We start from the raw sequence: 13,903 nt of genomic DNA, 5'->3' as shown, positions 1-13,903 counted from the left end.
TAAAATGTTTGTGTCTGTCAAAGACTTCAAATACCTAGGAAAACATGATTATCAAAGCATGGAAAAAAACCTGTCATGCACAGCTCTGTAACAGTTTTTATGTGGCCAAGGCTCAGTTGAGCAGCTCTGGGCCATGAGGAAACTGATGGAACAGTGGAAGATTTCTGCAGCTCCAGTGAGAGCATTCTCACATGCCCCTCCTTGAAGAATGTCAAGGTTAGCTGCAGGGTCAGATTTACTGGGCCAAGATGAAATGCCAAAGTAGGAATCCAAACCCCATGGCTAAGTTAATGCTCTTTCCCCCTCTCTCCTTTCTTCTTTTGCTGTCTTTTTCCTCATGTCCATCTAGAAGTACCAAACATGGCATCTTTTGAAGATTTTTTTCTTGCTGTCCATGTTGCCCTGCCTCTATCCCCATTTTCCACCTGTAATTTTACTGGGAGAGCTATTCTGGATTGCAGTCTGCTTGACAGGGACTACCATCAGCAGCCAAGCTGAGAGAAAACAATTGTGGAAGACTGGTTCCCTTCTGGCTGCACCTCCTCTCCCATCCTCATCTTTTCTTTGGAAAGGAAGCTAACAAATGACTCCCAGAATGGATCCAAGGGGGATTTCCTAAGAGAGCAGATCTTTCTTTCACATATTTCTTTCTGAAACTATCAATTATTCATAGCCTGCTAAAGCCAGAACTAGGTGTCAGACCAAGGCCAACAGCAGATTGTGGGAGAAATTCTTATCTCAGTTACACAAGTCTGGATCTGGAGGAACTCCAGTTATTAAACAATCTATAAAATTAGGATAACAATAAGTATTATTTCAAAAAGGTTTGTGATGGTTAACTACCAGTAATTAATGCTGGTATAGAAATCAGGCAGTGGTTGCCTGGAAATGAAAGGCACTATAGAAATTCTAAGTACTCATTATTTCTGCCATTTGCAATTATACTTTTCAATGTAATCTATTTGTTGTAGTCAGGGTGCCCATCAATGCTCCCTGCAGATCTCAATCTATTGTTCCTGAATAATTCACTGGTCTCAATAACATTAGTTCACATTTAACTGGGGGAAAAAAAGTTTACCTCTTTCTAGGTGCCATTACAGATGAAGGTACCACCAGCATGAAAGTCAAAATCCAAAACATGAGGGAGTGGGTGTGAAGGCGTAAGAACTTGAACACATTTCACTTGAAATGGATAGACTTGAAGATCATTCTACAACTGCAAAATGGGATTTAAAAAAAAAAAAGAAACCCCTTTTATTGAATGGGATCAGTTGAAGCTTTAAGATTATTAATAAATTATAGTAGGAGTTAGATTTCAGTGTAAAATGATGCTATAATTACTTACCTTTCTAAAGACCTATTAATGCTTGTGATCCTACAGCTATATCTTCTTTAAATACTTTTCTGTCCTTTATCAAGGAATGTTCCTATAAACAGATTTAAGTAATTACATGCAATCAAATTATTTAATTAATTGTAAATCAGAACTGGATAAAAAGGTTTATATGTCAAGAAAATACTGATTTTTTTCAAAGATATCCAACTTAAAAGAATACATATGTTGAATTTCCCCCAGTCCAGTGGAAATTACATGAATATATGATAAATGATTTGCTGTTACTTAGATAGGTGTCAAATGAGCAATGTGGCATCCCTGTTTTTAAGGTAACACACTTTGGAAAATTGTTTTGTGACAGAATTTTTAAGTGGTCTTTCAAAGCTCAAGGTTGGACTGTAATATGTCCCTGGATAGGGACACCAAAAAAATGTGTACCTTACAAAATATGCACCAGAAACACAGAATATTTATAGTACAATATCCAGGTCCACAAAACATGAACTCTTAGCTGTTCAGATATTTAGGCAAAGAAGGAGGCTGCAATCAGAGATCAAGGAGGGTATAGTTGTGTTTCATGTCCTGTATTTATTCTGATTTCCAGCTGTTGCAAGAACTCACCACAGAAAGACTGGAACTGGGAACTTCACAGTGGAGCAGAGAATCAAAATGAAAGCTCCCTGCTCAACAGCTTTGCTATTAACTCCTTCCACAGGAACTTGGGGAGAGCGGGATCTGCCCCTCCAGGTCACGCTGTCCCATCCCAGGCTCACTGAAACAGGAGCTGAATCAGCAAGTGGCTCCTGGTTTTGGCTTCCCAGATGTCCAAGCCCCCCCAGCTCCAGGCAGGCAGCACGGCTTGTGTGGGAGCCAGTGCATCTGGCATGGATCACTTCACTGGGCACCAGGGCTCTGGAAAGCAATCAGGTGTCCAAAGCAACTTCAGCACTCCTCACACAGCCACAAAAGCGAGCTCAAGCAAGAACACTGCAAAAGAAAGCAGGCAGTGGTGGTCTTGCCACACAACTCAAAATTTTTCGTTGCCTCAGACTGCTCATAGACATTATCTTGACAAGTGCAAAACTGCTGAGAAAAAAACCTCTAACTTCAGTGTTTGCACTAATTCAATAGAGAAATAAGAGTAGCAAAAGCACTGACTGTGCAATATTTATTTAATAATTAACTACCTTACAAGCATAAAACTAAAATATATGAAGCTTTTGCTTTTATGGGTAAAAATTATCTAAATACTCTTCTAGAGGACTCAAAATTAATAGAAAAAGCTTAACCATGCTACATTTACAGCAGAACATTTTAAATGCAATGAAAAGAATTCTAAGATGCTACAAACCAGAATCTTAGAACAGAGGATTCATTAGGAGGATTCAGAGGATTTACTTCATTAGGATCCTACTGCTTTAAATTCCTTTGCATTTCTTTGGCTTTTAGATTTAACAATACTATGCGCTACACAAGCAACAATTGTGAAGAGAACATGAGATACAAACAGCTGTTAAATTGAAGGTATAGGTTCTTGTCGTATACTGGCTGTGAAAGAAGCATTAGGGGACAAAAGGTGATGGCAAATACTTTGTATTTGAACTATGCATGAGCAATTTGGCCGGTTAAGATCTGGTTGGTTGTATCCATCACACACTCAGAGATTAAAGAGCATTACGTTCATAAATACAAATAGGAAGGGCTGTAATTGCAATTGTCTAGGGGGATATGTGTTCCTCTGTGCTTACTTATTTTGTTAAAGATATAAAAGAAGTGCTATTTCTTGCCGACAGGAACATTCAGAATTAAGCTACTAATACCAAAGAACTTTTCTGAGTGCATCTGGAGCTTTTGGAGCTCTCTCACACCGGCAGTGTCGCACAGGTGCCTTTTTAGGGCTGACAGGGGATTTATGCAGCACAATGGTCAGCATCATTCCTGCCAGATTCCAGCCCTCCCTCGGGAAGATCAGCAATCCCTGTTCTCGGGGAGCCTTGGAGGGCGCGGGATCTTTGCCGAACGGGTCCCGTTGCTTTTCTTGGCCAGAGATGCCTCTCTTTGAGCTCGGGCTCCCAGGCTCTGCCGTGTGCGAGCCGGGGGCGGGCCGGGGAGGGGCTGCGGCGCTCGGACACCGGGGCGGCGGCGGGCACTCGGCCCGGGCCCGCAGGAGCAGCGGCACCCATGCCCGGTAAGTGCCGGGGGCGCAGGGAGGGAGGCAGGGAGGGGCTGCCCGGCTCCTCCGCAGCCCCGGCCGGGCTGGCGCTGGGGAAGGCTCTCTAAAGCATCAGCCCAAAGCTGTCCCTGCACCTGGCCAGGGAAAGGGCAGCCTGGAACTGCAGGGCTGGCAGCACCGCCCGGAGCGCCTGAGAGAGGAGAGCTCGGCCCTGGAGACAGGCACAGCAAATGAGTCTTGCCTCCACTCCCCCCCCAGGTTATTTAATTTATACTGTACGTGGGCTTAGACTGTCTTGATATGGGGATTAAAACTCCTGGTGGAGAACAAGCTGCTTGTAAACTTGCTCATAAGCCAAAAAGCTTACTGCAAAGTTTAAGTAAAGCTTATTAAAAGCATATAATCACACAGTAAGCAAAAAGGGATGCAATCCCAGACGAGACAGAGAATGCCTGTCAGCACCTGCTTCATGCCAGGATAAACCTGGTACCTACTAGCAGGAGACAGTCCCTTGGCTCAGCTGGGGGGAGATGAAGTGGTCCAACAGGTCTCTTCCTTCTCTGCCTTGATCCTGTACCACAGCAGCATCCAATACATCAATTTCTCATGATGACAGGTAGTTATGTTAAAAGATACATATTTTCTCTTTGCATAGAATGGATGCAACTTATCTCAGAGGTCAGTTTGTGACTAGTGCTACATTGTGCCTTAAGCCATTGGTTCTGTAGCTGATCTAATCAGATAAGGTGGTCTAAAAGTGAGACAAATTCTCCTTACTCTCCTTACTGAAATGAATAAAATGTTACCTTATATTTACAGCTGTGTAAAGTTTAAAAAACCCCCAGAATTTGAGTCTATGCCTATGGGTGTGTCATGAATACTTATCATTCTGCAGTGAACAAATTCAGTACATACAAACTCATTAACTAAGAGACTGGAAACCCATTCTCTTACTCCAAAATCAATGCACGCCTCATCATACTGTCTTTAATGGTAAATGGTGACAAACTGGCTGAGAGGGAACACAGGACTGCTGCTGAGAGCATCAAAGACCTGTAAGTGAAGAGAGTAAGTTAAACAAAGACCTGTACAGGTTGCTTGAAATGTTAACCTTTCAGATCCTTATGTCAGACAGTAAAACTACCAGCCATATAGAGATTTGTGTTGTTTATAGTGCACCTACATGAAGGAAACCATTAATTTCTATTATGTTCATGGAAATTAAACTGAAGTGTTTTTTCTGCATCTGGCCTTCCGAAATGCAATAAAATGTGAGTCTTGACTGAAGATATATTTAAGCATGCCCTGCAAAACTAAAAGGAACAAACACACAAAATCTCCATGCTCATATGCATTTCCTCATACTGTGCATTCTTATCAAGGAAAACCAATTTACCCAAATGGCACAATCAGACTTGTCTCTGTATTAATATTAACCCACACCAAGTAGGTGCTTGTTTCCTGTTGCTCAGAATAAGGATTGCAGTAATAGCCTGGCTGAATGCTGGAACCCACTCAGTTCACCCAGCAGCTGCAAGGACAGCAAAGTGCTGTTGCTGTGGTACAGCCATGAGCAGGGTGGCTGCTCCGTGGTGGTGCTGGGAGACAGGAGTGACTGTGTGACTCAGGGAAGCAGCCAGCCAATTCCTGCAGAGGCCTAAGGCAGCATACCTGGAGGGGAGCTGCAAAACCAACTTGGCTGCAGTGATTCCACCAAATGCAGGAAAATGAGTCAGGATCAGATTAAGGCCTTTGAGGCGCTATGGGCAGGTTAATTTTATGGCACAAGGTAATTACTTAAGTGTTCTGTAGCTGAAGGACATTTCATGTCACTTACTGCAATAGGGCAACACTGAAAAAGATCAGCAATATATGTATTTGCAACTCACCTCCCATTCACTATACAGCTCTAATGAATAAACTAAATTAAATGAAAATAGTTTAGAATTATTCAAATCTATTATTGTTTGATACCCAAAACTATCACTAATGTTGACTGATGATTTTGTGCTTGTATTGTCTTTATTTTATTTGTATCATTGTATAGAGATGGCTAACTGCAATGTTCCTACCCAGCACAGATAGATAAAATGGAATAAAGCAAAATCAAGTTAACTCTACCTAAAAGCAGAGAAGAAGAAAAAAAATCAGTACCAGTTGTGAGAAAATGCCAGGTCACTTCACTACTTCAGTTTCAGGGGAGACCTTGAGCACTGTCAGCACCCAGTACTCAGCTGCTCCTGAGCTGTCTCCCATGGCTGCACAGTGGAAGATAATGCTAGAGTTTAGGTACAGAGCAAAATAATCTTTGCAGCCTATCACTCCAGCATTCTCAACAAACATGCAAAAGCAAAGAACTGAGCCCATTATCAATTGTCTATCCTTGGTCTAACAAGAAATTCTCACAACAGAATTTCTCATATTCATATTAAATACATTTATTAAGTTTTATTCGGGTTTTGGTTTGTTCACAGTAATTATAACAAGATTTTGTTGCATGTTAAGTACTCATGGATTCAGGAAACTGTGTTTAATGGATATTTAACTTTGACTTCACAGATCAGGAAGCACATGCATCCTTAGAAAGAAATCAACCCATAGCCTTACTTTGTTCCTTGTGCCAGGGCTAGATTCAAGTCAACATAGATGAATAGTTGGAAGAACAAACCAAACCAAAATATAATGGTACCTTTCATATTAGGTGCTCCTGGGTTCTCTTTTTCTTCCATTATGCAAGCTCTAGCACTTCCGCCATGCTAAGGGAAATGCTAATACAAAACAAGAACCTGAATTAATTCTTTGGCATTTGGGGTTTTTCCATGTCTGTAGTCTCTCACACTGCAGTAACTGCCAGTGCTTCTGAACACTAATCTGTCACTGCCATCATCATGTCTCTTCAGGTGCTGCACCATGCTTTGATCAAACAAAAATGTGCACGTGAGCTGAATGCTTCATTTAGAAATTATTTTTGAATGGTTTTTGTTAGCTTTAATATTCCTGTCTACACCCAAAATATACTTAACTTTGATCTTCCTATGATGTTTTATGTGCTTTTATGTTTGAACAGAACAAGCAGTTGCTGTGGCTGGAGGTATAATAGGAGGGATCCTTTTATTTGTCCTCCTTGGAATAACTGCATATGTGCTCTGGAAAAAATTTTGCCACCTCTTTTCTTATGAAAAGCTCATCAATCCTGTCAAAACAACAAATGAAAATGCCATTTTCCAGGATCAGGCAAATTCTGAAATTCATCTAAAAAGCACAAGGTACCTATTTTCATTTTGTTTTTAAAGCATATGCTATGTAATTTATTTGAACTTGTCAAATGAGCAGGTGATCCAAATATATGCAAGTACAGAAATAAAGCAGATCCCTAAATTATATGAAAAAATCAGTCATGTTCTGTTTTTTTCCTTTAGGAAAAGGATAATCTAACTATGAAAGTGATGATTATTCCTGATTTATTTAAAAGAGAGACTATATTCAAGTGTAATTAGTGAATGGATAGCTTTACCTGTTAGACAAACCCAGCCTATGTTCCAGAGTAATTTCTAGTCTAATAACAAAAACAACAGGACTTCAGTTCAGGAACGAGACTCGCTAAGAGAATTAATCATTGCAGAGGTTTTGGGCTCTAAAACAAGGAGCTGCAGTTAATTCTTCCTTTGCTTTGAAAGATAAACTCTAAAGGGAAGGAAAAGGGGAAAGAATCTGTCAGAAGAAATTAAGACCTAATGTGCCTCACTGTCTTTTTATGCATTAAGCAATTGATTTTATTTGCTTTTTGATTTTATTTTTACCTTTGCACACCTGTAGAATTTTTACATTGTGACATAAGAACAGTAAACTTACTACTCTTATCAAGTTTGGTTTCCACATTTAAACCAGAAGAGTCAATAGGTGCTGTTGTCTTGAGCAGGTCCAGAAGCGTTCCATTTATCATTCCACCGACACTGCATGGGCGAGACTGGATTCACCTGACAAATGAAGAACAGGTTCAGGAAGACAGGGACCCCTTCATGACCCCTCAGTCTGGGCCACGGTCATCCTTTCATTCTTTGGGTATGGCAGTGCAAAAATGGGACTATTTTTAAGGGAAGAGTGGCTTTAGTATAATAAAAAATAGATCTTGGGGGCACACCAGAGACTGCATTACACAGCAAAAGCCCTAAATGCTCCATGCATTTCTACATTTTATATATGAGAATTGGGCAAGAATGTAGTAATTTTGTTCCCAGTGCTGTGGTACCTTACACATTTGGCAGACAAAGAAACCTCTGCTCCTGTATTTTGTAAAGGCCAGGAAGTGTCTGTTGTCCCCAGGAACAGCAGTCACCAGCTGCACACTGCAACAACAAATAGCTAGAACTAACCAGGTACAATCACAGCAATAAGAGAAAGAAAACTCGTGCAGCCTACAATTACTCCCCCAAATTTGAGGGAAAAGGAAATAAAACATGAAATTTGTACAAAAAATTGATTGTTAATAAAGAGGGTAATCCGATTCACCCATATACAGCAGTGGTTATAAAAATGCCTGCAATGGTTCTTGAGGCTAATCTGAGGGTGCTTGTTTTGCCTTTTCTTGTAGCTGGAGCTTATGTTGTAGGAACCATTAACCCAGATCTGTACAAGCTTCCTGAAGACAAAAGCGAAACAGATTTTCCTGATGGCAGCATTGGCCGCCTCTGGTTCTCCATAGAATATGAGCAAGAGTCAGAAAGGCTCCTTGTCTCCTTGATCAAAGTCAGAAAGCTGCAGCCTCCTGCTGATTCCTGCAGTCCATTTGTGAAAATCTACCTGCTGCCTGATGAAAGGAGCTACCTGCAGTCCAAAACAAAGCGTAAAACTCTTAACCCGCAGTTTGATGAAAACTTTGTTTTCCAGGTACTTTTCCTTTTGATGATGCAGATTTTTGTTTGCAAATATGAACTTGTCAAACTACAGTACATGTTTGTATAGTTACAATGCTTCTATCAAGACAGAAGTTGTTTCCTGTTGTTGTTATATCGCAAGGGTTCTATTGTCATTATATTACAAAGGTTCCATATTGCAAGAGTTTCGTACCTCCTTGCTGTTTCTGGTAGGTAGTTCCTCTAAGCACTGACTCTTCCTTCTTCTCACAGTAGCCAACTGACCCCAGTTCCCCCTCAACCACCCAATCCACTCTTTTATAACACTCTTCTTCTTATTGGCTACAGCTGCAGCCTGTTAGAGTCAGGCCTGTTCTTAATCTCTAATTGGCTCAGCTGCGACTCCTTAAGGGGTAAGATTACTTTCTATACTACCTTTATTTTCTTATATTGTACCCCCTTACAGTTTCCACCAGATACAGGATTTTTTACTGGGGCTTCTGGAGATCCTGGGCTACAGAAGTGTGTGGCTCCAAAACTGCTCTTATTTCTGATCTGTACCAAAGTTAAGGATTCCAGAACTTGCCCTGGGAATAACAAAATCTACAGTTTGAACTCAGCTGAGCAGTTCAGCCCAGCAGTTCTAGAAGGAGCCAATACTGACATAGTGCTTTTACAGCTTTTGGTTTCCTTGCTGTGGAAGTAGGCTAGACAGCAGAACCTGGGAGGTATGACTGGGCTGCTGTTTGTACAGGACTGCACAGCTTGGCTTCCCATGCTAACAGGCTTTCAGCACGTCACAAGACAAAAGCTTTAAAACAAAAACAAGTTTGCATTTCAGACAACTGAAAAATGTGTACTGATTTTAAACATCTGAATCTGAAAGTGAATGCATCACACAGCACTAGATCCATACGAGTTAAAAAACCACCAACTAACTTCACAGCTTTCAAATGAACTCGTATTTTAGCTTGGATCTTGACTTCTGCATAGCTGAAATTTTAGGCAAATTTTAAAAGTACTCCAAATAATTACAGGAAATCTCCACCTAAACTTACTACAGTTTTAAAAATATTTCCTTTGAAGTCACGCTAGAATAGGAGAGTGTCAGATGTTTTATAATTATTAATATTCTTCATTTTTCTGTACAGGTTTCCAGTAAAATGTTGCTCCAAAGAACACTAAAGTTTTTGGTTTATCATGTTGATAAACAGAAGAAGCATCATCTCCTAGGCCAAGTTATTTTTCCACTAAAAAATGAAGCATTAACTGAGGACAACAAACTAGTCATATGGAGAGATCTGGAGAAAGAAAACTTGGAGGTATGTGATACAAGGCTCTTGGCACTGTGGAACTTCTGTCATCCTATAAGTATTGGAAGGATATAGGTGAAGTGGAACTATGTTCTATCACATTAATTTGGAGGTCCTTACATAAGAACTTTTGTTATTTGCTTCTCTTTTCAAGTAGTAAGAGCAGAAAAGAGCAGAAGAGGAAGGGAAGGAAATAGATATTCCCTGGAAAAGAGTAATTCTGAGGGTTAGGAAGGCTGGTTACTTGGTTCCATCAAATGTTACAACAGCACAAATAAAGCCATTAGAACTCACTCACATGCCTTAGTGTGACAGAGACCATTAGCATGAAAAAGGACTGGTCTCCCCATTAGACCACATGATGAGGGAATTTTTCAGACATATTTGACAGGTGTTGTTCTGCTTCCAAAGCCTCCTTCAGAGCATGGTGATATCCAGTTCTCCCTGAGCTACAATGACTACCTGGGCCGTCTCACTGTGGTGGTTCTGAGGGCGAGGGGATTAAAGCTCCAGGAGGAGAGCCCTGCTGTTGGTAAGTGGGATTTCCTCCCTGCTATCAGCTTTTAAATTCCTGTTTTCATTTGCTCCTTCCTCATCTGTACACCCAGGCTTGTGCTGTGGGACTCTGACAAGAACAAATAAACATCCTGGTGATTTGAGTGGAAACAGGCCATATTTTGCTCTGAGGCAATGAGATTTTTTTTTTGATAGCTTAGTTTTGCTATGTTTGGGTTTATTTCATAATAAAAGGTTTGTCCTGTAACAATTGGTGGCAATTTTTTTCTCCTGTTTTTGTACAGTGACCAACATCCTTTTGCTGCTCTGCAGTCCAGAGAAGGCAGCATTTCAGGGGATATTGACATTAACAGTTGCCTCAAGTCAAACTCCCAGAGGTAACAGGTGCAGGACAACTGCTTATGCTGAACAGCTGTCCTGGGAAGAACCGAGATGAGAGAAAAAATTCCCAGTTTAGGACAGCCTGGCTATTGTTCAAAGGACCATGGCGTGGACTCACAATTTTCTCCCTTAGTGCAGAAGGTTCTCCCTTTTTCTGGTACATTATACTCATGTATACCTGGTCTCAGAGATGACCTCAAAATGCTGTTTAAAATCTAACACTCAAAAGCAAAAACAGATGAAGAACCAAACTTGTATTTTAGTCTGTAGTGATTTCTGGCAGAGCTTTGAAGCTAAACAATATAAATACAAAATACACCTACCATTTAAAAAGAAAAGGAGTTTAGTCCTCTATATATACACATCACTATGAAGGTTTTTTTTGACTGAACAAATTATGCCTTCAAAACAGTCTCCATCAGATGAAGGGAAGGTACAGAAACACAAGATCAAGGGTAAGAATATGGCTTATTTTAACAGCACTTAAATTGGAAAGTGCACTTCAAAACTGCACCCTCAGTACTTTGTAGGCTCCCTGCTTTATGTCATGCTGTCATGTGTGTTCCATGAATCTTTGACAAGCTGATGTTATACTTGACATTGACTCCCAAAAGGAAGAAATTCCTTAAGCTTTCTCCCAACTACTTCTTGAAGATGTCTTTTAATCTTGAATTTCTTTTTCTCCAAGGTGTGTATGTCAAAGTCTCACTAATGAACCATAATAAATTCATCAAAAGTAAAAAGACAGCAGCTCTTCTGGGAACTCCCAATCCTGTGTACAATGAAACCTTCAGTTTCAAGGCAGATCAGACAGAGCTGGATACAGCAAGCCTGAGTCTATCTGTGCTCCAGAGCAACAAAGGAGAAAGTAAGTTATATAGATTATTACAGTCATATAAATTACTACAGTCAAGATGTCAAATCTCTTACATATTTGAGACATGTTTAAACCTGAGAGGAAGTGATTCATTTTCAGCAATAATCATAAAACATGTAAGAGTTTTAGGGTATTTCTAAGGCTGCCTCTTTAAAAGCAGAACAACTTACTTGTAGTTAAGCACATGTCTCTCTTTCAGAGGCTAAATTCTATGAAAGACATGAAGATGTGACTAGCCAATACCAGTACAAGGTGCTGTGCCTTGGTTTCATTCCAGTATCCCATTAAAACAAGCTGATGTGAACACTCGTGTAACACACAGCCTCCAAAATTGTGTGGCCATTCACTCTTTCTACGCAAATTTGAAAGAGGAATACAAATTTAAATTCTCTCAGCAGTGAGAAAAAAGAGAGATCAGCAAACACCCCCATTTCCTGGCAGAACACCTGATGCTTCAGGCCACCTCTTACTGTTAGAGAATCCACTAAGGACTTCTGCTTACAGAAGCAAATCAGAATTCAGTATTTCCACTGCTCACAAGAAAAACATCTTCCCTGCAGTGCAAATATGATGTCAATAATTTTGCCCATTCATAGCTGAAAAATCCAGGCATGAATAAGCAATCTGGTCTTTGGCAGTGGCAACACACATATTACAGCTCTCAGCTGTCTCAGTAACTGCATTTATTTTTTGCAAAGCCAAAGCATCATGTGAATCTTACTGAGGTTGAAGATGCCCAAAATTAGGGCATGCTTCCCTAGTAAACCTGGGGTGAAGGGGCAGGGCAGATACAGACCAGATATTTGTACCTTGAAGATGTTTTAGTTTAACTTCAGGCAAAAGGACAGGCCTGCATTGACTAAACACCCACTTACTGCCATACCTTTTTTAATGCTGAACCTCAGCAGGTAGAAGCTACAGATCCTGAACTCCAGGGTTACTTCATTGAGAAATGTTTCGGTTTTAAAATACTTTACAGAAAAGGCATTATTTGGAGAAATACATGCTAATATTCTAATGTAGACAAGGATTTCAGAGAAGCATCACAGGTGTTCATCACAAACTGCTTTTTTTTTCCCAGAAACACTTCTGCTGGGACGAGTAGTAGTTGGGCCTTTCATGTACACACGTGGCAGAGAACTGGAACACTGGAATGAGATGATCAGCAAGCCCAAGGAGCTGGTTAAACGATGGCATGCTCTCTGCCACAGCACATGAACAGCACTGAGGAAAAACCAACCTTAACTTGGAAAAGCTCTTACTATCTCTCTCATCTAAAGGGTGCCAAAATCTTTGCTAAGATTTTGTACCCAATGAAGAAAAGAATAAAATAAATTATTTTCTTGACCCAACACAAATCAAAGATTTGGTCCCTGGTAGGCTGGGAGTCCCTCTTTCCTCTCTTCAAAATATGTGTTAAATTTAATTAACGTGCAGCTGAGCAAACAAAACAGCCAAACATGATCTCTCAGTATTAATTATTTTGACTGGTAAATTCCACTTCTTGGTCATGAGTTCTGGGCACAAATGATCACACATGTAGATAGAGCCCAAGAATTGTCAGTGATGACATAAGGCCTCTCTGCCCACGGCTCCACATGACCACAGTGCTTCAGCAAAGGGGAGAGAAGCCCAGTGAGCATGCCAAAACAGACACAGCCCAAAAGACACTGACTAATACATGTAGAACTTGTTTAAAATAGCAGCATTACATTTAAGACCTCTTTTGAACAGGAAGGGTGAAGGCACTGCTCATAGGTCACACACCTGGAAGCAGCTGTTCACATCCCTCAGCACAGTGTATTTCCTGCAGTAACTCAGTGCAGTGTTTCCAGCTGACCCTAAGTACAGAACCTTGTGTTGACACTAAGGGACAAGCAGAGAAGTCACAGTCACAAGTGACTGGAGGCTATTCCAGTACTGGAGTACTCTGAGACAGTAAGATGAGGACATGTCGTGTCCTATTATATTTCTCTCTAAACACATCTCTGCTGGAGGCAGAGCATTGATTACAAGAGCCTTGGGTTTGACCTAGTATGACCATTCTCACACTGAAAATCCAATTAGCTTAAGCCCCCTGGGCATGTGTCTGTTTTAGTAGTAGAGTCCTCTTCATTAAGTAAATTACTGCTCTCTAAAGTAATTTGGCACAATTATTCCTAATCAAAATAAAATAGGACATTTTTCTCTTTTTGATTGTTCACTGGGGACCTGAGCTCTGTACCCATCTCATTGTACAGTCATAAACCAGACACATAGACTACTGCAGCAAAACATTTTGCACAGTCATCTTCCATAACAGCTGAAATCAAAACAGCTTCCTTTAAAACAGGATACAATATTAATTAATTCAAAATCTTAAAGATAATGGGCTTCTCTGGGAGAGGAAACCACTTTCCATTTTGAGAATGTTGTTATTACTAAAGGAAATGTTATGAATGAGAAGATACCACA

At 40.5% G+C, this 13,903-nt stretch overlaps 1 protein-coding gene across 2 annotated transcripts; it reads left to right on the top strand.

Moving 5' to 3' along the window:
* Positions 1–5,676: 5,676 nt before the first annotated feature.
* Positions 5,677–12,681, top strand: LOC103814038 (synaptotagmin-15). Of its 2 annotated transcripts, none has more exons than XM_050976393.1 (8): positions 5,677–5,683; positions 6,577–6,775; positions 7,429–7,571; positions 8,101–8,396; positions 9,514–9,684; positions 10,087–10,207; positions 11,261–11,440; positions 12,531–12,681. In XM_050976393.1, exons 1-8 carry the CDS (start codon positions 5,677–5,679, stop codon positions 12,665–12,667), a joined length of 1,254 nt encoding a protein of 417 aa, XP_050832350.1. In that variant the 3' UTR covers positions 12,668–12,681. The 2 variants fall into 2 exon arrangements, with proteins under 2 accessions (XP_050832350.1, XP_050832348.1); XM_050976391.1 differs by having other exon boundaries at positions 7,426–7,571.
* The last annotated feature ends 1,222 nt before the right edge of the window (positions 12,682–13,903 follow it).

The sequence above is a fragment of the Serinus canaria genome, chromosome 6, assembly GCF_022539315.1.
Source record: "Serinus canaria isolate serCan28SL12 chromosome 6, serCan2020, whole genome shotgun sequence".
NCBI lineage: Eukaryota > Metazoa > Chordata > Aves > Passeriformes > Fringillidae > Serinus > Serinus canaria.
The sequence above is the reverse complement of the archived record's forward strand: the minus strand, read 5'-3'. Positions and strand labels throughout refer to the sequence as shown.

Bases quoted from the DNA above. Each gene is read 5' to 3' on its own strand.
- LOC103814038 (XM_050976391.1), top strand. The intron at 8,397-9,513 runs GTACTTTTCCTT...TTTTCTGTACAG, and splicing joins ATGAAAACTTTGTTTTCCAG to GTTTCCAGTAAAATGTTGCT. The intron at 10,208-11,260 runs GTAAGTGGGATT...TTTTTCTCCAAG, and splicing joins GGAGGAGAGCCCTGCTGTTG to GTGTGTATGTCAAAGTCTCA.